Below are 27,587 nucleotides of genomic sequence, written 5' to 3'. Positions count from 1 at the left end.
TTGATAAAAAGGTGTAAACCATGAATCCCTTTACATATAGCAGTGGCACCTCTTTAGGTTGGGTTTAAGGAGGCCTCCCCATACGTGCGAATATACAGAATATGGTTATGGTTATTATATGGTTAGCAGTTAATGCAGGAATATTTTGCATTTTTAGCTATGTACGAATTGAAAACCGTGCATAGTGTTACTCACATACGATGAACGCAAAACTTTTGAATCCGAAGCGCCCAGCTTCCAGTATCCCGACTTGTTTGTATGTGCCCAACTCAGTTTTTAATAAATTCAAAAACTACACTACAAATTTAAATTATCGCCAGTTTTATTATTTAGTATTCGTCAATAAGATTTGATTATATCATGTGCGAAATATGATATCTCGCAAATGATTGTCTCGATACTGCTGCGATTTCTCGTCGAATGTTGTTCTTCAAGACCTAGGGAGTCTTTGACTGGTCCGTATATCTTTTTCCTTCCAAATATAACCGGCCCCGTCAGGTTAGGCGATCGGGGTGGCCAGTCGTAATTACGGTTTTCGACACTAAATGATCTGAGGACATTTCCTGCAATATAGGTGAACTGTGTAGGTTATAACGCCACTTTATTGCCTACGAAGTCGTTCTTTTCAATTTTGGAACGCAAAAGGGCGTCAACCATAGCCCAAAAACGGCTCAATATATATTTCTCAACAAACTGTTACAGGTTTATCGTGAAGAGGTGGTTCACGAATATTTGGGGTTTATAAGCGCAATGGAGAAGCAAAATGTTTCGAGTTTTTCGCTGCGGACTACCCTGCGATGGTGATGTTCATATTAGTATATGCACAAGTCGATTTGAATATTGAATGTAATGCGCGAATTATGTTTACATTGCACGATATGGTTTCGAAATCAACATCGCACCCTATATTATCGAAAGAAAATTATAACCCTTGGTTATGCAAGCATCTTTTTGGACTGTGTTTTTTGTAGTCCAATTTATACACTTTAGCGCGCTGGAACCCTGCGAATAAGCCGGTACTAAGTGTCAGCAAATGTCACTCCTTTTTATTACAATCGGTTTACGTTTGTCTGTCAAACATATTTGTGTCAGAAACGGTTACTCCTACTGATGTTGGTGGGAAGGTAGGAACTGCGAATCCCCACGCATGCAGTGAGCAACATTGTTCTACGTGTAGTTTAAGGGGGTCATCATGCATGCAACATTTTTTTCACCGAATACATTCATGCGGAGTATCAAATTAAAAGCTCAAATAGCACTTTCTGAAACTGATATTTATTATTATATTATTTTTCATATTAGTTGTGAAAGCAGAGAGAACGAGTGCCGAAAAGTAATCATTTCTTTCGCAGATTCATTTTCAGAAACTACCCAACCCACAAATTTGAAAAAAATCAAGAGGATGCCCACGTATGTTGTCTACGTTCCGAAATACCCTCCATTCCGGTATCTGCTCAAATAAGGTTAATAATAGTATACTACTATATTGTTTAGAAATTAACTGCAAACTCCCCTAGAATCACTAAGCAGTACCGTTCCGTAATATAAGGCACTATCTTACCAAGTTTGGTAGAAATTGCACTGTTACTGTTATAATAGGTCACAGGTCAGATTGTTTCCGTGTAAATTTACTGCAATCTAAAATTTTGAACGTGAATATTACATTACAAGCTAGGTACAAATGGGATAAATGTCCATCAAATATTTTTATATAAGAAATACACAAAACCTTTTATACCCGAAGCGTCTAGCTTTTGGTTTCCCGACTTTTTTATTCTCTTAACGGACAAAATCCATCGTATGTCATTTCAAGACCTGGATGTAACCTTCGACGACAAGCTCCATTGCACTCTGCAATTCATCGACATCGTCAATCGTGTTTCCAGCAGTCTGGTTTTATCCTGCATTTTCTCGGAGACTTCACCTTAATCCAACCGTCCTTAACATTTTCCAATTCTCTTCTTAGAGACCGTCTTGGATATTGCCATGTTTTTTGGTCGCTCTTCCGCAGTTGCAATGGGCTCGTTCTTGAAGTTTATACAGTGTACTTCAGACTCAATAGCCACTTTCACTTTGCGATTCGGCGATTATTCGTACGTCACAACGCCTTACGATTAGCTCCTTTGACTTCGTCTCTTTGCCTGGTTTTTCGCGTAAAACAAGTTATTTACTTTCTGCTCCTTCTGAGAGCAATGTGTCATTTCAGCTTCTATCTTTTTATGTGTCGTACTAGTTAAAAAAAATACTACAAATCCGAAATTTAAATATTTGATTTGACTCAGGAACTCATTCACAGCTGAGGCGATTGGTATCCGACGTCAAATCACAATACAAATTCCACTGCCACTAGGGAAATTTCAACTGCGACCTTCCGCACGACGGCCTTGTGCTCTAAACACTCAGCTATTCGGACACACGAACATCTGAGTTGAATTATAAAATTTTAATTAACATATTTGTCATTTTGGAGGGATTTGAAAGCCAGGATTTCCGAACCACAAGCCTCATCTTCTTTTTATTGAACATTTTAGAATGCATCTCAGATTCTCCATAATGTAAATCTCAGCATGTGCATATGAATTGAAGATCCACTAAGATAGCCCTCCACGAGGTGGTGGTGACAGTCGAATGGATAACCCATTACAAATAGTGCAGAGCTTTTAATTATTTGCCCCTTCTTAATGTGTGACCTCACCATTGCCACTTCCGCCTTCTGATCACATCGCCCACGGGTAACAGGCCTGTGCGCCGACCAAGTTTCTTGTTCAAATTAATATCAGGCCAGCGTACTCCGATGATATATCGCAAACAAGTGTTCACCAAGACTTGAAGCATTTCAATAACAGTGGGGATCACTTTTCGTGTGCTACTCTCATATGGCAATATAGAAAGAACATTAGCACAGCACACTATCAGCTTCGTTTTTCAGATAGGGAGAGTGCGATGACCCGTCAGACTGAGAACCTTGGTTTTGTTGATTTTTATTTTCAATCCAAATATACTTTGTTCCCTTTCCAAATCCAGAACCAATTGGCCAATGTCCATAACTCGGAGAGAGAGAGAGCAAACAGATGTAATCAGCATAGTCGAGATTTTGAAGATAGATATCACAGTTCTCTGAACTCCTCCACGAACACCGGTCCTGGTTAGAACATGCCAAATATACTCCTTATTCACGCTGTCGAAAGCCTTCTCGAAATCATCCAAAATGTAGATGTGGTCCATGCAGGAGGATTCGGAGCGGAAACGAACCTGTCTCTGTCGATCAACTCCTGATATGTTCTTTGATGAGAAGGAGGATTATTTTAGCTATTATCTTTGCGGCGGCAAGGGCCGAGATTACGCAAATACCAATCCTATTTTCACACTCAAAGCGGGTGCTCATCTTTGGAATCTCAACGATCATCCCGTTCTTCTATTCTCTGAGAAAGATCTTGAAATCCCAGGATTTCCTATTTAAGCGGAAGTAGCAGGTCTGCAGCGACTTTACTCCGTTTGGGTACATTGATAGCCATGATGATGTAATACGGTTGAGAAGCGTGGTGAAATGTTTCTTCCCCCTTTTCAGCTGCTCGCCATCGTGGATGAGGACTCGACTGTTAACGTCTTCACAGAACCATCGAAAAATTTGCGACCACATGCAGGTTCTTTCATTATGTGGTACGCACTTCTAAAATCATTGAAATTCCGCGGAATCTTCCGCTTCCTTGACCAGCGCAATAACAAATTCCCTTTTGTCACGGTGGACTTTCCGCTTTCAAACATATCCTGTGACTTCTCTTCGGGAGGTGGCCAACGATCTGCGTAGCAAGCGAGAAGAGAGCATTTTTGATGGTGGCCCAAGTTAGTCAGGGTACCTGCCGTCCGATCAGCAAGATAGCTCCCCCACTGTCGAGCGAAAACTGCGACTGGCGGACGTAACACGCAAACGAAGGTAAGCAATTTCAGATCGATGTCAGCGCATCTTTTCTTATGCACATCCAAAAGACAACTTCTCAATCTGCTGCTGATTGCAAGCTAGTCAATTCTCGTTGGCAAATAGCACTATAAAATTGCGATACTGCTTAAAATGAGTCGAAATCTTGCAGTCAAATTCCTATCAGAAACCAGCTAACAAGTCAAGAGAACGCGCTTTACGATAGCCGTCAGTAACAATCCGATAGCCGAACCGCGTCTGCTACCAATTGCCTTTCCAGAGTACAACACTGCCTGAAGAGAGAGAGGAATCTCCCACATCTTATTTTGCTTGGCCAAAATTCCGAGGTTATATCATTGAAATTCTCGCGTGAGTTGGAAAATTGAACATTCTGGGGACCCTCGCTACCGTATCAAAGCCCGTTATAGTCCGATAGTCAAAGGTATTTGACGTGAAGTCAGTCCCTATCCCAGGGGTTGTTGACATTTCGCTAGTAGTAAAGTTTCGAAATTTGCAGGTTGCTAGCTCACCAATTTTCGTGTCTTTTAGCTGTCTTATATGACAAGCATGAAAGATTTGAGTCCATTTTGAAACCCTTACCTACAGTGCAAATAATGACATAGCCTTATTAGACTGGCTGGCCCACTCCCCAGATCTGGACCCTACAGTATTCTACAGCACAAAGTAAGAAAATGTAGTATTACGTCTAAAACAGTGCTTAAAAACATTTTACCCCAATAATGGAACGCAGCTGTGGAGCACTGATGCACAGCATACTTCAAAGAGTAGAAGAATTTCATTAGATATGCTGAACAAGAAAAAGAGAATATATAGAAGGGCTAGTGGTTTTGGCTAAGACTGTATACCTCAATATGTTCATTACTCGGCACTTTATATGCCACATCCATTACGAACTTCTAAAGCATTGAATGCCGTTAGTTTATCGAAAGAGTATGAAGGTGTTAAGCTAGGTGCAGTGACAGTCACTTCAATTCACATTTTTTAAATAAGATAAGGCCATCCATTTCCCTATTAAATCCATTGTCACTCGAACAGCATGTACTACAGTATCGTCCAATGCTTTTATTTCCTTCCGCGTTAATAAATAATTTTCGATGCGATGATGCTTACTGTTTATATATACTGTTAATGATTAGTTACACTTGTATTTCTCCTCTTCACTCCTTTGTGGAGTATTGAAATCCACATGACTCAGGTTTCAATGAAACTTTGTTCATTTTTCATTATAATCATACTTAACGTTGTGCAAGCGATAAGCCTACTGCAGTGTGTTAGCACGAATAGGAACACAAACATCCAAGACTAAACCTTTGATGGGATGACTGATCGGATCGGATCTTCTTCCATAATACCCGTTATAATATTTTGCCTGAACTGCGAATCGTGTCAAATAATCTACAGATCGGACAAGGCATTTAGTTCGTTGCGATTCTCGTTTCTGTTCAGTCGAATCAAATAAAGCAATTAAAGGAATATGTGGTAGCAGTCGAGTGGTAGTAATAGAAAACTCGAAAAGAACTCTGAGGATTCAATCAAGCGCTAGCCAAATGCATTGTAGTAGTTGGGGATTACTTAGAGAGGGACAATATCGAATTTGATGATTGATGTCGTCTTTTAAATTTTCTAAATAAATTCCGAAGAGTTTTTGATCAAGGTAATACAGAAAACTTTCAACATAACTCGACCCTAAAAGTCGTCTAACAAAACCATCGATATTTTGGTGGCCCTACATCAAAGAGCACATTTATATTATTTGGCGAAACCGATGTTGTCTGACATCAGAATAAAACTATTTTACTAAGACAACATATTACCCAAGAGGCAGCATTTGGGCTTGGCACGAATTTATTATCAAATTGGATAAATGTAACGAGTATCTCCACTTGGAGGAGTACTTCCAATTCAATGAAGCCGAATTCGGTGAACGACAGCATCACAATCGACAATCGTATTCGGCGCAATCATTTAGCCACCTATATTACTGTGCCAGAGATTACCACAGCCTGAGATACAAATCGTTCGTCTCCATAATTAATAATTTAGATCCATTAAATACACTTTGCGCCTCAGAATATTACATTATTACATTATTATTAACAAAAGTATTGGAAAATGGTCAAAAACGCCAGCAAGTCATGTAGACTCATCATGGCAATTTACTTACAAAAGTACGTCAACATATTTCAAACGTTATTGGCACCACATATAAATTCCCAAACGACTTGCGCGTCACTGAAACCTTCGTGGTACTGAGGCGGTATGCCGTATATTCTAACCGGCGGTATTAAAAGGGAATTCGATAACGACAGGATTATGTTCCTCAACATTTAATGAAGATTCTTTAAAAATCACAGCGGAAGAAAATAACTGAATCTGGAGCAGATAGTAGCCTCCTCAGAAAGCGTTTGAGCCCAATGCAATGCTTTTAAATCAATTTTTCGGCAGCTCTATTGTGCATGTTGTTGTTTGCAAAAACTATCCTTACCCGTCTATTGACAGATTCTAAATCCGTATTACTGCATGGGGAATAGCGACGGTGTTGATTGCCCCGAACAGTTCTTTTTTCAGGACAAAATCCAGACGCCGTTCAAATTCGCCCAGCAACTTAGATTTCATTATTGCCATAGCAGGTGTTGTTGTTTGCAATATGCTGAGGTATTTGTAGACGTCGTCCGAATCCAGACCTCAAATTTGGATGTTATTTTGGCTGTATCCTTCGTTGTCGGTGTGTTTTCCCCGAGCAATTGTTTTTATGTGACATTTCTCCAACTCCAACTACATGCCGATATCCCTGCTGAACTGGATGGAGATGCAGCAAGGAACGAAGTTGGTTTTCGTCTTTAGGATACAATCTGATGTCAATATACATTAAATGATTTAATGTACATTTCGACTATACGTCATGTTGACCATGACTTGGAACCCGTATTTGGTTTCATTCATATATATATCTATAAAAGATACAATTCAATGCTACCATATCTGCACCTCTCGATGCTCGAAAGTTCCCGCAATAAGAGAAACTGAAATTTCCAAAGCAAAAGGGGACACTTGCCTGGAATTTCTTTTGAATTTGAACACTATTAGTATGGTAAGTGGATACGACACCCCAGGAATAAGCGAACGATTCATTAGTGGCAATCTGGTGAACAATTTCGACGCAGGTTATGATTAAACGTAACAGAAGGACAATTAATTTCTTTTAACCAAAATATATACGTACCTCCTATACTTCCAGCCATTGCACTTCCAGACATATTTTTGGTTTTATTGCACTCGACCAATGTTTTCGCATCTGTCTTCAATATATCTCTAAGGGTATTGGATGGCACAACGCATTCAGTCACAACACGTTTTCCTCTCCCTTTAATCCAGTTGATGGCTGCTGGTTTCTTATCCGAACAATAATTTCCACTCAAGGATATGATTTTCATATCCGGAAATTCACGTTTAATATACCTCAATGCCATTTCAGCACCTTTCGAAACCATGTTCATACCCATTGCATCGCCCGTTAAAGCTACGAAACGTATATATAATACAGGACCATCCATTGCTATCATCAATTCCTTCAATCGACCAAAACGGCTTGTGGAGTCAAACTCTATTTTAATATTGCGATAATTTTCTTCAGTGTTAATCCAGTTTTTCACCTCAGCGGCTCTTCTTACATTTGGTAGCTTAACACAAGGTGCACGGGTCATGCCAATGTCCTCCACGTAGCTAGTGACGCCACGAACTGACAGTGCTTTACACCCTCGATTCGTACTCGCGACTAATGCACCTTCCGTGGTTGCCATTGGGATAAAGTATCGACTACCATCTAACAAAACTGGCCCTGCATAACCCACCGGGATTTGTACGTAACCAAGGACATTCTCGCAACAGGCGTTCATCACCTTGGTGTAGTCGTAATTCTGGTACGGAAGAAGTTCTAGTTTTTCATATGGCAAGTTTGCTTCACGACTGATAATCTTCCGTCTGATCCGAACGCCACGTTCTGGATTTCCAATAACAGACTCTATTTTGTATAACGGACAGTGTCCTCCTCCGGCCTTAACAATCATACTTATTTCCTCATCACTCAATTCGGCGGCTCCTTCGTCTGAATTCAGTATTCGTAGACATTCGGATAATTCTCTAGGTTCAGCCGGAATCTCCTTGGGTTCATAGCTGCATGTGATTGTCGGAATTTCGCTTTGTTCTATTCTATCCGTTTGTGTTGCCCGATCTGCTACTGTACTTTCTTCAATTGTGAACAGAGGTCTTTTGGCCAACTCGAACTCTTTTTTGCAAGGAAGCTCGGGCGCGTCACATGATTTTTTGTTAGTCAAAGTTTCTTCAACACTTAGTCGTATTTGATCGTGCAACTCATTATGATTTTCGAAGAAGATAAATTTCACAACGAGTGCCACCAAAAGGATCAGAATAACGACTTGATCTGCACTCATCGTGAGCCATCTGAAAATGGAATAATTTGGTTAAATATCTTAGCGCAATCAAATATGTCATAAAGTTTACTTTATAAGATATTTAGAGAGCTCGCTTGACTCTGCATTCACGCTGGTGGTATTTTCTTGCATGATTGTTGTGATCGAGGTGGAAGCGTTGTCGTATTCTTTACCAGATATAAAGATTCTGCTGTATACGTGCACTATCATCAAACCTGTGGACATGATAACTTTAACCCTCTGCACCACTGGATTTGTTTTCGGTTCGTCATCGTTTAGAGATTTCATGAGAAGCGAGTCTTTCGCTTTTGTTTTGACCAGGGACATATCCATTCCATTTCGAGAGAGATCGAGTATCAAAGAGAGACAGGCGGGATAGAAAGTCATGAAAACTATGTAGTTGACTAGTACTGACATAACGGCGAATGTACAAAGAACTTCCAGGCGAGGAACACCTGAAAGGGTTCCCACGCCAATGACCAAAGTTTCTACAATTGTGTCCAGGGAAATGGCTGGTCCCAGTAACTCCATTCCACGAGCAATATTCCTTGTAACTTCCGCTTGATTCGAACCACTTAGGGCTAGCTGTGCAAGGATTCCCGAATTTGAAAGATCTATCAACAGCAACAGGAAAAATAAGGCATCTCTGAAAGACAAAGTGTTATACATGTTTTTACAATTCAAAAATAAAATTATTACTTTAAATCAGACACATCACTGCCTAAAAACTTTATTATAGTTGTTGTGAATATAAAACTTGAAAACACGGTAAACAGTCCGGCAATACCTGCAACGAGACGAATGTGTTCAGTAGCATGAATTTCTTTACAAGAACTATATTTGCTGTTGGCGCTATATAAATACAGTATTCAAGGTCTGTTACTCACCTAGAATATATTTTGAACCGAGCTTATGTAAACTACCAAACTGATAGTAACAATAGAGCACCGCTGAACACCGAACAATAGTCATAAGTATCACATCAGCTGCATTGTATTCCGCTTCCAAGCCATCACATGAATCTTTCCATCCATGACAAGGTCTTTGACGAGAAGACGAATATGTTGCTGATGATGATGAATTTCCTTCTGTGCTCTTGTCAATGGTTAACATGCATGCGGTGATTGTCAAGAGAGCAACAATTACTTCCCATGGATGCGAGGCGCAAAATTCGCCGTGCACACGAAATAATCGGCGTATCATTATGTTAAACTTTATTCAGTAATAGTCCTATGAGATGAACTGGTTGGCGTTATTTTTCATTGGGTAAGGCTCGTTCAATCGCCTGCAAATAAAACATTTCCTGTATTGCAAGAGGTACTTTTCACATATAAGAACGTCAAAAATGCAAGCGTACAGGCCAGCAGAGTATATTAAATTGCAATTTTATTGGGACGTGAAGCCAGAGTTGCAATATCACTTATTCGTTTTCAATATCAATGTAACGTTACAGAAGATTAACTCTTAATGCTATGAGTCCTTCAATTATTATGAATTACAATACAATATGGAGTTAATGCTCTCAGACGCTGATGAATGCCTTTTTAGTACACTTTCATGTAATTGAAGGTAATAAGCAAATATTCAGGGCCATTGAACTTCCAATAGTGATTTGCAGTGGCAAGGTTAGCATAGAAAATGTCCAATTGAAAGCAATCGACTATTGGGCGAGAAATTCGTGGCAAGTGATAAAATAATGATGATATATTGTTGCATACAGAACACAATGGACATTTCTCGCTGGCATCTATGTATGCTTCTAATTTGACCCAAGGTTAAATAACAACAAGATAATTCATTTCCTGTGCAATTTTTGAATTGACGCTCTTCAAATCGATCCAAAGTCAAGTGCGAAATGTGTCCCGTAAACAAGCAAATTTTTGAACTTGCATTGGTCAAAATCAATAAGTTACATTAGTTTAACTCTTCTGCTCAAGGAACTGGTTTAAAAACTTGTACCCGGTGAAAAATCGCTTAAGCGCAAATATGAAACGAAAAATAATGGCGAGGACATTTGCAATTCTCTTCCGTAAGAAATTTTCGAGAAACTACGTGGGCAAATAACCAGAAATGCAACCAATTGGTATATTAATTCATTAGGGATTGCTACAGTTTGTACTTTTTTATAGATATCTAATTTAAGCAGTTTCGGATTATAATTGAGCTGTATTTTTTGAGATTTCTGTGTAAAACCTTGCCCCTTTAGGAGCGCTTTCCCTCTTTTCAACCACTCAAACTAAGCTAAAGTAGAAATGGTGTCATTCGCCGCAGGTGTGAAATTTCGTATTGCGTGCACTTTTAAAAAAAATTGCAACAAAAGCTTCAATCATTTATCAGTGAATAGTGCGTGATGCTCGTCCATCAGCAGTGAATTGAGTTCAATAAAAACTTGAAAACTAGGGCACGGAAAATAATATATGAAACAAAGAGACTCAAATAATTGCAATGCCAATCAAATCAAAGGTGAATATGACATATATTTTGGTGGTACGAATTCAATTGAGACACAGACAACGTGGAATTCGGTCACAGATGTATTATAGGTGAAGCCCACTGTAGTAGGGATTCATGAATTCTTGTAGAAAATTACCTTTCACAAACTTGATAAGCAGAAGCAATTGAAACAATACGTTGGATTTTGAGTTATAACAAGTAATTTCGATCCTGCAAGTAGCGTATCTTCAACAAACCCGTTCATTTACTTACTAATATGGTTAGAACAGAATAAAATCACGAGTACAGGATTGTATTTATTTTCGAGGATTAAGACATTCTTCGGAAAGTTTATCAGGCAAAGACTCTGAGGAGCGTACAGTTCCATCGCCGAGGTTAGCAACGAATAAGTTTTAAGGAGAGTAGATAGTACAACTTTAAACAAAAAATTGTCATGGAACCTGGGCAGAAGCTTTGGGTCGGACTCAATCCGGACTATTATTTTGCAACTTGGAATCTTAAATCATTAGAACGAATGCACGGAAAGGGTTTGCCATGGCCATCTTCCGTGGTGCGAACGGACCATTACAAAAATCTTTACGATGACAAGAGAGATCTGTACCGACTTGTCAAAAGTCGAAACGGACACACACAGGATATCGAACACTTCTGTTGCGTTAATGACAAGAACGGTACTTTGCTTACCCAACCGTCGAATCGCGACGGATTGATGGCGAGAGTACTTCGAGCAGATTTCAACTGAAAAATTTGCTCATCCTCCACTTTCACAATCATTGCCGACATTTGGAGCAGTTCCACCTGTTAACGCAACTGGTACTCAGAAGTGGCAGAGATGAAGAGGAGGCGGCAACACTGTCGACCGAACCAAAACCAAGTAGCCAAGGAGAACCTCCATAGTGGTGGCACCGGGAGAAGCTGTATCGCATTGGCTTGCCGGCCGTGTTGCAGTAAGCGAATGCTCCAAAGGCCTAATTAAGGCGATCAGACCCGAGTCTGCACGGGGACTCATCTGAATTGGTAATAGCCACGAAACCTTACCAGGGGTATACTGGTACCGTGAGAACTGGGATAGCCCCTGGACTCTTATACTGCAGGTGAACTCCTATTGTATATGCTTTCAGTTCGGTTGTTTGCAGTTGTCTCCCTAGTGGGAGCTTCGTGGGGGTTGTGATTGCGTTCAAGCGAACAGAGATCTTCCAGTCTCCGCGTGGTGTTGCGTTTTAACACGGGTGCCGTACTCCTTAGTTGGGTAGAGATTTAGGTAGGTCTTGCAGTATGAATGCTGAGCCATGCACTCGGTATAGACTGGTACCATCGTAGCTTGCTGCGGCGGGACTCTGGTTGAAGTCACAAAATCAATCCGTGTCTTAAGAAGACCGTGGGATTAAGTCGAGGCAGGTACCCACGGAAAACACCGCAACGTAACTGTTAGCGCAACTGAAGTCGAGGAGGCAATAAAACGAATGAATTCGGGGAGAGCCCCAGGACCTGACGACATCGCATCTGAGCGAAGAACTGGTACCCAACACTCTGAATAAGTGAATTCTTTAATCGAGTTATTCAGGAAAGTAGAACACCATCTGACTCCCACAGTTTCAACATAGGAAAAGAAAGGTAGTCCAGCACAATGTCCAAATTACCGTCCGATCCGGTTACTTTTCCATACCATGAGGATTTTTGAACGCATCCTTGACAACCGTATTCACGAAATCGTTGAAATAACCGTTCATCAAGCCGGATTTGTTATCTGGTATGCTCTACGACAACAGTTAGTGCCAGAAGAACTCGTGCTCTGGGTTCAATTGTTCTACCACGATCCGAAAGCTAAAATTCGAATTGTGGCGGTTGTATCAACACCGCTTCTAATAGCGAAAACCGTTATCGTTCTAGGTATTTCGGCTCAACAAAAGAGTCGAAAAGTTGAGAAAGGAGATTGGCCTTGTCACGCTAGCATTTCTTGGAAATCCATCAGCAAGAGTGCACAGATGCGTTGCGAACATCATTGGGAACTACCATCTCTCCAATGATGTGCCAATCCAAAAAATCCTCGAGATGCGGAAGCAGAAACTCAAGTCGACGTAGAAACAGCCCTTGAAAAGGCAGGTAATTGGAAGACGCCAGGAGTTGATAAGATTCACAACTTCTGGCTGAAGCGGTTCAAGAGCACTCACAGGGTATTGGCAAATCATTTTAATCAGATGATTGTTGATCCGAAATTAGTTCCAAAATTTTTTATCAAGGGGATAACTTTCCTCATTCCCAAGGAACAGGGGCGGTCAAAGGGTAGTATAGATCCCAGGGCGAAACGTGGATTCGTACCCACGATAGAGGATAAAACCTGGGAAACGCCTGCTGAACCAATACCAACAGCTCTACTACCAAACTTGATCTCGACTTCCTCTCTTTCTTAATGAAAAACTACAGACGGAGAAGGATGAAGGCGAGTCTCCCGCGCCTAAAAACGGGACAAATTGCACCAACTGGTCCTCCAGGGTGAAGGTTGAGTAGGGCTGACAACCATACACAGACAACCGATATTACGAAACCACAGAAGGAGCCTCGGACGGTGGATTTTGAAACAACGAACGGCAACGACAACGGAATAAAGGTTTGCACATTTTCTCATGGGTGCGCTCCCTGATCGAATGCTGGTCACCAGCTAGCCGATACCCTATCTCAATATAAGGCTGATGAAACAGCGTTGCAAGATATGCGCTGGACAGGGACCGGCTTCCTGGAGAAGAGTCACCTAATACTATGGCGGCAATCTAGTAAACCATGTGCTCGGAGTAGGTTTCTTAGTCAGCTAAAAAAAATGAAGTATGCTGTTATCGGCTTTGATAATATAAGCTCTGCGCTTTCAAGGCAAATTTAGAAATATAAGCCTCATCAAAGTTCACGCAAATAACGACTAGGATCACTATCTCGTTGGCATAGTGCTCCGAAATCGAATTACAACACCACCTACAATCCCCTCTGAAAATCAGGTGAGAGAGGCTATTCACAACACAGCCCCCCCCCACACAACCCGTCCGTAACATGAGGTGGGGGAGAGCAAAGCCTCTGAGCACTCAGAACTTAGTGGTCCATTGTACTCGATTCCCCCATCAAACGGAATATCCCGGATTCGTTTATGTATCGCAGGATTTCCGTTAGTATATGTAATGCTACCCGCTTCAGTTGGAGCACATCAGCACCAAAAATCTGATGACTGATGCGTCCATAGGTGGAGCACTCACATAGAAAATGTTCCGTGGATTCCGCTTCCTCATTACAGGATGGACACGTATCATCTTGGATAATTCCTATTTTGAGCATATGCCTAGCTAGTGAATTATGGCCAGTGAGAATTCCAACAATACCTCTGCAAGGCTTCCTGCTTTTCGATAGGATAAGCTTTGCAGCATGCGGTATGTTTGTTTGGTGCTGACAGGAAAAGTTTGGTGTGTCTAGCGGCATAAGCCAATGCTACTGACACCTCAATTGCTGGTTCCGGTCCGGGCATGGAAATAGATGAAGCCTCTTTTGCTAAGGCATCCGAGATTTTATTTCCCTCTACCCCACAATGCCCTTCAACCGCTCGTCAATCATCCACGTTGCTGCCCTTAGGATTGCATACACTTCAGTCTGGAAGACCGTTGTGCATTGGCCCAATGGAAATACCCACTTCTTGTTTTTTTCGAAGAGGCTGAAGTGGGTGTTGATCGCTACCTAACAACGGAACTGACGAAAGGCTGCCCTCAAGTAGGTGTGCTATCGCCACTTCTGTGGAGTATGCTGATTAACTCACTACTATGCGAACTGCAAATACTTTAAGTTATTTAATGTATATTGACGACATCAAATTGTATACCAAAGACGAAAATCAACTTCGCTCCTTGCTGGACATCACCATCCAGTTCAGTAGATATATCGGCATGCAGTTGTGGTTGGAGAAATGTCGTTGGTGCAACAATGCATATTGGATCAGGGCCTTGAATCGTGTTAGAGCGCTTCGTTCAAGACCGTAACGGTCACTACAGTACACTGTAGGAGGCAAAGTTGTCAGCATTGCGCTCGCCCGAGATTATTACCCTGATTGGATTCAGGTACTCATTCACAGCTGAGTCGACTGGTCAAATCACGATACAAATTCTACTGCCACCAGTGAGATTTGAACCGCAACCTTCCGTACGACAGCCTTGTGCTCTAACTACTCAGCTATCCGGACATAAGGATACAGCCACAATAACATCCAAATTGAGGGTATGGATTTGGACGACGTCTACAAATACGTCGGCATATTGCAAGCAAAAATACCTGCTGTGGCAATAATGAAATCAAAGTTGCTGGGGGAATTTGAACGGCGTCTAAATCTTGCCCTTAAAACTGAGTTGTTCGGGAAAAATAAAATCATGTCAATCAACACCTTCGCCATTCCCCTCCCTCTATATACTTTCGGTGTTATACAGTGGAGTAATGCAGATTTACAATCTGTCAATAGACGGGTAAGAGTAGTTCTTGCAAACAACAACATGCACAATAGAGCTACTGTGAAATTGAAAATCACTATCCCACCTCATCAATCAAGTGGATTCTCTTCGTGAGTTTTTCTCCGAGAAAGAATCCTCTAGTCAAATACATTAGGCTACCGTCATGGCAGATAATAAATTATCTCCTTTGAACTTGAAAAGCAGAGAATGGGATCCCATGTCGAATGTTACTTCAGTCCAACAGAAGATCGATATGTGAAAAGAAAAACCTATTCACGGAGGTCATATAAAAAATTTGTTGTTTTTGTTGCATTTACATTGAAGCCTCCAACAAATGATTGACTAATCGTGTAGTTTCCTATGAGACCGAAGGATTTCTAACTTCAATTCAGGATGCTTCGCTCCCAACAAAAAATTATAAACGGTACATTCTTCACGACTCCTCAATCACCAACTGCAGTTGTAGGTTATGCAACTGTGAAGAGGAGACCATCCAGCACATAACATCTGCGTGCAGGATGTTGAGCAGTACCGAGTACACCAATTGTCATAACTCCGCCTGCAAGATTCTCCATCAAAACCTTGCGTTCAAGTATAACTTAGTGGCAACCTACCATCATTACTATAAGTATACTCCACAGAGAATCTTTGAAAATGATCGGGCAAAACTACTGGGGGATCACACTATTGTCACCAACCACAGTGTTAATCACAACAGACCCGATCTAGTTCTGCTTCTCAAGGAAGAACGAGCGTGCTTCATAATCGATGTAGCCATACCGTTGGACCGGAATACTGTTGAAGAAAAGAAAGAAAAAATCCGAAACTACGATGCTTTGGCGGACTTGGAGACTACAGAACATCGAAGAGTCTCAGTGGTAATTTCAGCGACGTGATTAGTCCTACAGAATTTGCATAAACCGCTGAAAACGCTCGATTTTAGGGCTGGACTATACATGGAACTTGTGCTATAGTCCAAAGAGTCCTGTTCGGTAACAATCTGACCTAGTGGGTTTCAGTCTTGATTCATACTGTCTTCCATTTAAGATTCATGTCTCTGTAGTATAGAACCACCGCGTCATTGCTTGAAGTGTTTGCGACAATCGGGCTGTAGCAATACATTTTCGCATGGTCGTTGAAATGCATCATCGCTATGATGCGGGCCTTTGGATGTTGCCTTCAGCCCACCCTTAGGTTAGTCGCCCTCGATCTGATTGGGCGGGAAGAGGATCCGTGGGCTTTTTTACGATGGTCACAAAAATAGAACCACTTAAATTAAATTTTCTGATAAATGGATATACATAAATTCACTATTGTAAATAAGTAGCAACTTTACCTCTACTTGAACTTAAAAAATTTATAAATTCCCAACTTTTTAGCCAGTTTAACACTTCCACTAACTATGGCTCTTTTAATCTGTCCAGACTGAATTTACACTAACACATCAACTTTGTGTGGTTAACAGAGAACTGAATAAGCTTTTCCGGCAGTTTTCCTAATTTCAAATTTGAAATGCATATCTCTCTTTTGACATAAACTGTGTTGATATTTTGATGAGATAGGAAGGGATGGCAGGCCCTCGCAAGCGTTTGTGGAGAGTGATTCGAGGACGTGTAACAGCGCTGCATATATGGTGGGTTTGGAAGTGATTTGTCTATCATGGGATCCTGTCTGGTCACCAGATATTTGACGATGAGAGAAGGGAAAAAGAGGAGAGAACGGCATCTGATGTCTTCTATCATGTTAGTATCCGAGCACAACATTTTTTGATGACCGATCAGTAATTGCTGTTGATTAGTAAGTTTTGGTGCATTATATAACCCAAACATTGATTTTTCCCAATATCACCTGGTCCTACCTCTTTTTTAATCAGCAACTACAGGATGACCTTATATGAAAAATGCTGACACATAATCGATAATAATAGGAAGTAACTTGTATGCCATTGCCAATAGAAACTGTTGCCTTTCGTTAATATTTCACTAATCCACTGTTCCTTTTGCCTTTTAATGAACGGGTGCTCAGTTATCTGCTTCATTTTATTAAGCCAGAGTACTCCGACGAAGCACCGCATACAAGCGTTGGATTAGGAACCATTGAGTCTTTGACACCTTTATTATTTAGGTAGTATTAGGATGCAAAGAGAAAGGGCACGACTCCCCATCAGATTGCTAACTACGGTTTTGTTGATAGTAATCTTAATTTCTGGTGTTGCATGTTTTTAAGAAGCAATTTAAAATTGATGAATGAATTTAACTTTTGACTACGGGTGAGGGATATGTCCACGTCCACTTTAACAGAAGTTTAGCTGATTCTTCTTTCCTCATTATCTTTAGAAGCGCTTTCAATTGTTATAAATGCTATTTATGTCTGGAGGGCTTAGTGGTTACAGCGATGGACTGTCGCAATGGAAGACCGCCGTTCATCCCCAGTTGCCAGAGAGATTTTTTATCGTGACTGGATAACTTCGCTTATCAGTCGACTCAGCTGTGAATAAGTTCCTGGGTCAAATCAGGGTAATAATCAATGCTGATCACATTGCTTTCTATCATAGTATACTGTTACGATTTTAGTGAAGTGCTCTAACATGCTTCAAGACTCAGATCCAGTTGGATTGCCACGCCGATGGTTATTATTCTGAATATTATTCATTTATTATATGTAATTGTAACGAGAATTATATTCAAGTGTAAGTTTTTTATACACCGGAAACTTTCACTTTCCCCAGCTTATTAAGCTTAATGATTAATTAATTTATTTGTAAAAGAAATAAAACAATCAACACATTTGTGCATGAATGTGTGGTGAGATACACATGGTCAAATATGTAAATTCATATATGCTCGCGCTGGCTGGATGAACGTCTTCTTCTACTTTTTGGGGTACCCATCTTTTCGGTCTAGGAACCACATATCAAAACGCAAACCCATTTGTCTTACTCACGGTCATTTTGTTTTTCCGGGGTTACACAAGTTGAATACCAATTCACCAATTCGTGAAGTTTTACGATAACACTTGATGAGGTGCCTATCTTGTTTGACGAAACCACCATAAGCAACTCACATTGATAAGTCAATGAGAATTCACTAAAAGAAATTATGCTTAAAAAATCATAGTACTCTCCTGAAGGAAAAATTGCTGATACAAAAAAAAAGATTATCAATAGAGTTGATGAAGTTAATAAAGGAATGAACTCTCTGTGAAAACCAGTAAGGCAACCTTCACTCTATAATGGATGGATTCTTTCGTTCCGCAAATATACCCTGTTAAATGATTATGTGTGCAACATAAAAATTCCCTTGTTTTAATTTTATTTTGTTTTGTGATGATGAATTATGATGTACTAAAAACAAAACAAAATTTATTCTAAAAATATAAATATAAACAAAGTAAACATTAAATTTAAAAATTGCACAGTAAATATATATATATATGCAGAAAAAGTTTTTGTGCCTTTTTGATTTTTTAATGAACTTTTTTTTCTTAACGCAAAATATAGTTTAATCAGAAGTATGATCTCTTTGGCTAGAAATCAATTTTCTTAGCCTAGGTAACATTGAATCAATTAATGATTTGGATGGAGATTGTCATCAATTCTCCGATATTCGTTCTGCAGAACGACATTCGAATCCTTTAACGTCGCAAACTGGCCTCTACTTTTGAAAACTTGTGCCGATAGAACACTCCACACATTTTCGATTGGATTTAAGTCTGGACTTTTAACTGGACACTCCGGTGCGGGCACATTTCTAGATTTAAACGTGTAGACCTTCGATTTATGAATGACGAAAAAAGTCCAGTTATCTCCATAAATTTTTTCAGCATATTCTATAGGCACATTGTAAAATAGTTCTACTTGCATGTTAGTGTCCATATTGCATGATATAAATCACAACGGTGATTGTCCATTATATTCAAATACAGCCCAAAGCATTACTGACACTCCACCAACATTGCATCGATGCTGGGTCTCTCTGGGACGCCGTCAATCACATCAATACTTTCGGTTAACGTCGCGACTAGCAAAATTAACTTTATTTATCATCACCAAGAATAACTTGACGGAATTCCTGCTTCAAAACTTAGTGTCTTTCGGCGTATCGCAATCGGGCTCTTATATGAATTGATTTCAACGCAGATTTTCGCTATCCGCGAAGCGTATTGAATGTTTCGATTGTCATGCAATGTTGGGCAAATCATATTCCTTGTCACATTAAGCTTCATTGGTGCCTTTATTTCCACACAACTCTTTTTCTTTTTCACTGATAGACGTCGAATATCCCGCTTGTGCCGGGCATCAATCCACTACTTTCTGCCACTTCGCTTTATAATACCATAATCATCTAGATATTTTAGAAAATGCATAACGGTATTTCGATGACGATTAAATCTTGCTGTAATTTCATTAATTTTTCGACCTTTCTCTCTGAATCCTGTGATCAGTCCACGTGTTTCGTCTGATAGGCGCATACCACGTGGCATTTTTATTGAAAAATGAAAAGTATATGAAAGCGCAACTTCAAATCCAGTCGAAAAACTACTTACTGTTTTTTGCTTCATATAATATTAAGCAATTCGCTCGAAAAAATAACGAAACTTGGCGTATAACAGTCACAATGCAATCCGAATTTTCACATATAATTCTTTACTAATGAAATAGTCAACATGTACATTTCAATCAACTGACGATACATATAACAGATATTTGTTGAACGAATTTTTTCCTTAAAAGTGATACTGCAGAAAATAAAATATAATATATAAACAAATAAGGGAAAGGAGGCAGAAATATGTTTCCCGCATATATTTATTTAGCAGGGTGTAGAATCATGGCTTTTGGCCAATTGGCTCTTTATTTCGAGAAGAAGACAAACAGAATAGGATTGAAAATAAATACTAAATCGAGGTTCTCAATCAATCTGACTAGTCACCATACTTTTCCTATTTTTATTAGGCGTCAGTTATAGTCTCGTCAGAAATCTTGGAACTAAAAGGAAGTCGAAATATCTGCCATTTTTCACCAATTGCGTTAATGGGGGGGTAATTTTTTCTTTTTCATTTTTTTTTTATTTTCGAAATTCAATCCGTAATATCTGAAGAATATTGTGTTAAATTTTCAAGTCAATTGGAGCAAAATTGACGAAGTTATGAGTATTTTTATACCTGCCGGATTTTTGTACCTATACCCGAACCAACCCCAACGCCCCGAGCTGAAGCTGAACGACAAACCAAAAAAGGCAGGATTCTTCGTAGGCAGGAGCAAAAAGATGCATTAGACATCATCGATGATAGCAACATCCTCTATGGACCTGGCATTGATGACTCAGTGTGAGGTATGTCGATAAAATTCGCTTATAAACGTTTTAACTAGATTTTTTTGTGATTAAAACTTTAAAGCGTTTTTCCCACAACTCACGTTTTCAAAGTCGGTGCCCCTGATAACTCCAAAACTACTGCACCGATCCGTTTGAAATTTTAAACACTATTTCTGTACATCATTTACGAGGTAACGCTGTCGAGTTTTTTTTTTTTTTTATTCATAATTTTGATTTTGCAATAACAAATTAGCCGATTTTTTTCCACAAAATTGTGTTTTTCACTTTAAAGTGTTCGAAAAAATGAAAAAAATTTGGGAAAAAAAAACTCGACAGCGTTACCTGGGGAAAACTATTATCTAACGAATGAACTTTGATTTTTTGATTTTAAATGATCCAGCACCAAGTTATGAGGGGCACCGCAATTCAACTTTTTTTCGAGACACGTCCGAACAATTGCTGCCATTGCCGTATTTTTTAATATTTCTTTGTAAAAATTTGATGAAACATTCTTCGAATGTCATACTTTAATGTACCATTGGTTGAGTAAATAAATTTTAACTGTGTCGTTAGAAAAAAAATCACAAAAAAATGGCTTTTTTTGTACGATTTGACCTTACCCCCCCTTAAGGAATCAAACACTCAAGGATAATCAGATGGTCAGGAGACTGAAACACATTTGAGCAAACTTTAAGAGTCAGTGGTAATCATATACATCGTCTTCGTTTCCTAATAAAAATTCGCAAGGACAATTTCCACAATCAGCATTTTTTTATTTACTAATTTAGTAGAATATAATCTTGAGAACTATCCGTCAAAGTTTCAAGTAGAAAATCACAATAATTTTATTTTGGAAATATTTTTTTGTGAAGGCAATTCAAAAGACCAGACAGGGCAGCACAATTTTCAGGTGAATTGTATTTGTGACACCACGTTTTTTTCGGATATTTTTTTGAGATTGCTGAGCCATTTGTTATTTGATTTGCTTAATTCATTTTCTATTTTATTTTCTAGGTTGTATTCAATTACATTAAACTTTTTTTTTCATTCCGATTGTTCGCAAACATTTTCCGAAATTGAGGCGCTTTTGCGTTTCAAAACTTTCCATTTTCCTCAGGAACTATTAACTCGAATTCAATACTTTTTGGCCAGAATAATCGGAACACTCGTCATTATGGCCTGAGATTTGTTGAAATTTTCGATGTTTAGTTAAAAAAATTAGAGTGATTTTGAAATCATGTTAGTTCTACTTTATCAAAATAAAAGAAACTACCAATCAATGTTATTTCATTTCTGGGAAATCAAAATTTTAAAAACACTACTAATTGCACTTTGAGTGTGAAAAGTGCTCTTAAACCAACCAGTTTAGACACCGTTTTCTTCATAAATTCTCTCATATCATATTTCCTCACGGGATAATAGTGAGTAGAAAGAGAATTCATTTATTTTCACCAACAATAGCAATAAGCTTTGTCGTTCTAATTGGGTCTAATTTTACACAGGTATTCATTCACAGCCGAGTCCACCATTCAGTTCCGTCACACTGCCCTAATCACCAAGCCATCCCGTCATCATTGAGATTAACGTCACCATAAAATATTACATAACTCGGTGAATAAATCGTATTTGAATCCGAGCTAGGTCCAGCCGCCTCGACGAAGGGGCAATAAGCCGATTGGGAATCATTGCTTTTCCAGTGGGAAGCAGTCATATGATTTGGTAACCAATCAGCGCATACTCCAGGCGTTCAGAAGCGAAAACATTAGCTCAGTTTGATATTAGGATATGATATTCTGGATTGAGGTCTATGTTCATATATGTGCTTACATGTACTTTGTTCATAATCACTGGTGCCAGTGGATGTCGGATACCAGTCGACTCAGCTAGCCTTCAAATCAGGGCAATCAATTTTTTCCTAGATTTGTAAGTTAAGTAAACCTTGGGAAGGTGATTTTTTACTGTCACATAACATACGTACACATGTGTCTCTCTCACATACTGATTTACAAGTAACTAAAAAAACTGAAAAAGGAAAACTAAAATGTCCTTATAGACCCCATCGATCACTTTATATAATGATAACGCCATAGACGTTTTCGAGTGCAATAAATTTAGGTGAAATGCAAAATTTGATCTTCTACAACCTCGTTAATAATAGTTGGATTTCATTCAAAATCCTCAAAAGATATGCCGTACATTATCCTCTATACCAATGCTGTAATTGTACTTCTAGAATGAACTTAAGGGGAGGCTTTTAGGTAAATTTCTAAAATACGTTAAGATACTATTATTAACTGGGAAGAAGAATGGGATGTATTTTGAGGCCTAGATTTCGTATAGATGCACCATTGTGAATTCTTTCAAATTTTTCAGTTCTGAGAACAAGGTCTATTACACTTTTTGGACTTTCACTCCTCGGTTTCAGAAGTAAGATAAGCTTCGAAAAGTACTAATCGAGCGCTTTCATTTGACGCGCCATTTAACTAAATATCCCTTATATTCAACACAAAACGCAACTTGCTACATGTAAAGGGATTCATAGATCACAAATTTCATGGCAATAGGTTCAACCATTTCCGACTAAATTGGTTGTGACAGACAGACTTTTAAGCGATTTAATAAGGTTTTGTTTTACAAAAGAATTTTCACAAAAAGCAATTATATTCGATAGCTCTTGTTTGTACTAAACTGTCGCGAAGTTAATCGTTCACGCCCATGGCCACCTACAAACGCAATATTACCGACACTTCTGGCGTTTCGATTTCTTACTGGCGGGGTAACGTTATGAGATGAAGAATTCTTTTACTAAATATTTTATAATTCTTTATCGCGTCAATTATAAAATCCGGAAATGGGTTGTCAATTTTAACGCCGGTAACATTATCAGAACTGAAATTGAATTTTGATAGAAACTATTATTTCCATAATTCAATCATTGGTCCCAATGAGCAGACACGTTGCATATATCGCAACATTGCAAGCATAAATAACGATAAATCCCGTTGAAAAAATCCAGCTTATTTGATTTTCCCCCTCTATATGTATCAAACAATATCTAATCTACAATATTTCTTACAGAAGCTTGAAAATAAATCATTGTGAACGTTGACCAAACCTAAATTTTATCTCTAAAGCGAATGATTCACTTAGTCTAGTCGCGGTTTTTTTATTAATTGATAAAACAAAGCTCTGTTGAGATAGATGACAGCGCAATTTTTCATAAAAAATGACTGCAACAGCATCTTTTAGAACTTTTGGATGGACGGTATATGTTATGATAGAGGCGGAAAACTATTGATTGTGTTCCTTCCTTTTCTTGCTGACTGTTTTCACTGTATTCCAAAATCCTAAATATTCGTAACAAATGATTAACCACCTCATCCTATTCTAAACTTTCAAGAAAGTCTTCTAATTGCGATTATTTGTAATAGCTTCTACATGGGGGCGCAGCGTACGGTTTACTTCAGTTCTACTATGAACATTTCAGCTTTTCTTGCCACTTCCACTATCGATCAACAGAGCTCTCAGCGCCTTATTGTTGTCGATCCTCTATGTTTGCGTAGTCAGCAAATACTTATACTTTCATTAACCACATTTATAAGACAACTCCTAAATCTACTCATCGTCACATGGTTGATTTAACTAGAAGCAGGCCTTGTGCTCCAACAACGTTTCGTCACCGTTGTTTTTACCGCCACTAATATCATGCTTTCCCATTACATATCCGAGCAAGGTGTGGTTAGAGTCCACTGACATTTCTTAACTACTATGTGTATATTTGTAATTGCTCATAGAAAGAGTCCTTTTTCTCCATATCGGAAATTTCCGTCGTTGTGTAGCATTGTACAGAGTCCTATCATCTCACTTCGCTGCGATCCAGATTGTCCAGCCGACATCGCCGCAGTCCTCCCTCAAGATTGAGAATGCAAGTATTCTAGGCCCTCGATACTGTCGTCGATTGGCATGTGCACATTCCAGAAACCAATCATAAACCGTTTTCGCTAGTCAAAATCGTAGTCGAGAGATCAATCTCTGTCTGAGATGCTGTTCACGTTTCGGTAGAAAAATGATTTTCTAATTTACAGATTTCTAGCCCACAAATGTTTATTCCTTTTCCCGACAAGCAAGGACTGGTTAAGGTACATGTTAAACCCAATTCCAATGAGACATCCTGATGATCTGAAAACAAACGTTTTGCTTTGAGGATTAAAAGCGGGGAACATTTGGCTGAATTGTCTATGTTCGAGGCAAAGAACAACCTCTACAGTTTTTTAGTTGGATTTCGTCCGTGTTTATCGTTTATAATCTAGAATCGTTTCGTCAGTGTTGTAGATTTCAAAGGCCTTCAAAGCACTAAAATGTTCCTCCAAATCTGTACAAAATTTCAAAATTTGTACTGACGCTTTTCCCTAATGCTGATTAAGCAGTTGAAATTATAGTCAACCATTACTCGCGCGTAATCCAGATAGCTGAATGGTTAGAGCACAAGGCTGTCGTACGGAAGGTCGTGGTTCAAATCTCTTTGGTGGCAGTGGAATTTGTATCGTGGTTTGACATCGAATACCAGTCGATTCAGCTGTGAATGAGTACCTAAGTCAAATCAGGGTAATAATCTGGGGCGAGTGCAATGCTGACCACATTGCCTCCTACAGGGTGTTGTAATCCTGCAGTGTACCGTTACGGTCTTGAATGAAGTACTCTAACACACTTCAAGGCCCTGATCCAATATGGATTATTGCGACAACGATTATTAATATTATTACTCGCGCAAAAATTTTCATATCCAGAGGCTGTTGCAAACTGTACCGATTTTCTTAAATAAGAAGTTCACTTATTGGTTCATTAGCATCTCGGTTGCCCTTCACGGTAAGGAAATTAACAATTTATGCACGGAATTTACATCCAGGTTTACCTTCAGCTGTGAACATCCAGTTCCTTTTTTTTCGAAATGGTGCCCAAGGTACTCATGGAATGGCAAATTTTGTGATATCATATTTTTGTTTCCCATCTTATTCTTCCCGGATAATTATAAGTATTCCTATAAACGATGTGAACGATTTTTTTTGTAGGAGAAGCACAGAATACAAACAGCAATAAAGTGTAAAAAGAGTGAAACCCAAGCAGCCCAAAGCAACATGGTAAAGATGAACGGTTAAATTTGGCTAAACATTTGATTTCGATAAATTTGTCTTATTGATAGTTATACACATATGATAGGGGTGTGTACAAAGAACGCAGAACTCCAGATCGCCCTCTGTATGCACCGGCTCTAAAGCGGAGTTTTCTAGGGTTGCATTCTGCCATTCATTCTTTTTTTGGGTATCGATAACGTGCTTCATACTGTCTTGGCTTGACGACGTGAAGGGGTTCAATGGACGGTGTTACCATTCCTCAATACCTCGAACACGCTGATAATATCAGCTTGCTCTTTCAACGGCACATGGTGCTTGACCGGATTTCTCTGGATTTGAAGAAGTTTAACTAAGGATAAATACCGACAAAACCAACTTTCGCAGTCTGACTGGCCATAGTACGGTTCTATGTGCTTAATGAGTTGAACATTAAAGGTGTTGATAACTTTCTGTTTCTAGGAAGTATTGTTTCCGAGGACGTTGGTACCGATCTTAATGTTGATCAACGTATTAACAAGTGAAAAATCCACTTTCGCTGTATTGTCGAAGATTTGAAAACCCAAACTCAACAACGAATCGAGGTTGCTACTGGATTGACCTTTCTGTGCATATTTATAATGACCTAACTGTTATTTGCTGGCTTTAAGCCTTTATATTAAATGAAGAAAAATGTCAGCGGATAAAAAAGTAATAGATATTTTTGTAACGGTTTCTATTCAAAGCGGAGTGCGTCGCGCTATCCATTTCTTCTCATATTGTGCCCCTTGTATATTTAAGAATAACAGACAGCTAAACTGGGGCGTGTATCATTTGTGAAAAAACACGTGCTCGAATTAACAGCTAAAAATGGCATTAGAGACGTTGCCAAATATGCCTCAAATCCGAGCTCATTTTAAAAATAATCGAAGTAATCGTCGCCGGACAAAGATGTGGTTAAAATAGCTTCCTGGACTACAGCTTACACTTTCAATGAAGGACCAAGAACATATCTGATAATAATGGACCTTTTTTGAATTTTTATAAGGGAGCAAATGCCATCTTTTGGTCACTTGGATTACTTGCTCTTAGGGTAGAGGGCGCGTCTGATAAGTTGCCTCTGCATCTTGAGTGCCTTCCTAAAGCTAGACCACAAACAGTGGAAGTAAGTTGCTTTCCAGCTGGTCCGGCCTTCCATCAAGTGGATGGCCGACTCAGGACTCCAACAATTTCCTAAACAAAACCAATTATTAGACGGTCTTTGGTCCTAGTTATAACTCGAATTGCGATGGTTTGTTGAGATTTCGCAAGCATGTGGACCAGGCATTAAGTTCCGCAAGTTGGAATGGGTTGGTCAAATCAATCGAATACCGAACAGTTGACGTAAGGGGCCACATGTACGATGACAGATTTCAATCAATATTGAAGGCGAAACACCCACCGAATTTATGAAATTGACGACGCAATCTGTAGACGCGCTAGTACGCCATTGAAAAAGAAGACAAATCCTCGTCATCCAACACATTAGACTAGAAGAAGGAAAAAAGCGTTCATAGTACCATTGGAACTCTACCAATTGAAATGAATGCATGTCGGATGAATTAACGCATTATTATCTTTATAGGGACTTTCCCCTTTTTGTGTTTACTGATTCGATAGGATATGGTCTTAAGAGTCACCCCTCAAAACTTCAAATCGAACCCCGCGGCAGTTTTTTTAAGGTTTTGTGTGAAACAAAACACTATTAGAATCGAGTCGATGTCTGTCTGCCTATCTGCCACACACGATTTATTCGGAAACGGTTGAACTGATTGTCACGGAAATGGGTAAGAGCGTGTAGTCCTTTGTTC

The 27,587-nt window shown here is 39.3% G+C and overlaps 1 protein-coding gene across 1 annotated transcript in view; it reads right to left on the bottom strand.

Moving 5' to 3' along the window:
* Positions 1-27,587, bottom strand: part of LOC119652831 (3-hydroxy-3-methylglutaryl-coenzyme A reductase) — a 43,867-nt gene that overhangs the window by 1,650 nt on the left and 14,630 nt on the right. Inside the window, exons 2-5 of the mRNA XM_038057160.1 lie at positions 9,276-9,673; positions 9,088-9,175; positions 8,459-9,034; positions 7,161-8,398 (exon numbers count right to left, since the gene is read on the bottom strand). Coding sequence (XP_037913088.1) covers positions 7,161-8,398; positions 8,459-9,034; positions 9,088-9,175; positions 9,276-9,591 — 2,218 coding nt within the window. The 5' untranslated portion in view covers positions 9,592-9,673. The remainder of the gene's footprint in view (positions 1-7,160; positions 8,399-8,458; positions 9,035-9,087; positions 9,176-9,275; positions 9,674-27,587) is intronic.

The sequence above is a fragment of the Hermetia illucens genome, chromosome 3, assembly GCF_905115235.1.
Source record: "Hermetia illucens chromosome 3, iHerIll2.2.curated.20191125, whole genome shotgun sequence".
In the NCBI taxonomy this organism is placed as follows: domain Eukaryota; kingdom Metazoa; phylum Arthropoda; class Insecta; order Diptera; family Stratiomyidae; genus Hermetia; species Hermetia illucens.
Note: the sequence above shows the minus strand (reverse complement) of the source record. Positions and strands in the feature narration are given on the sequence as shown.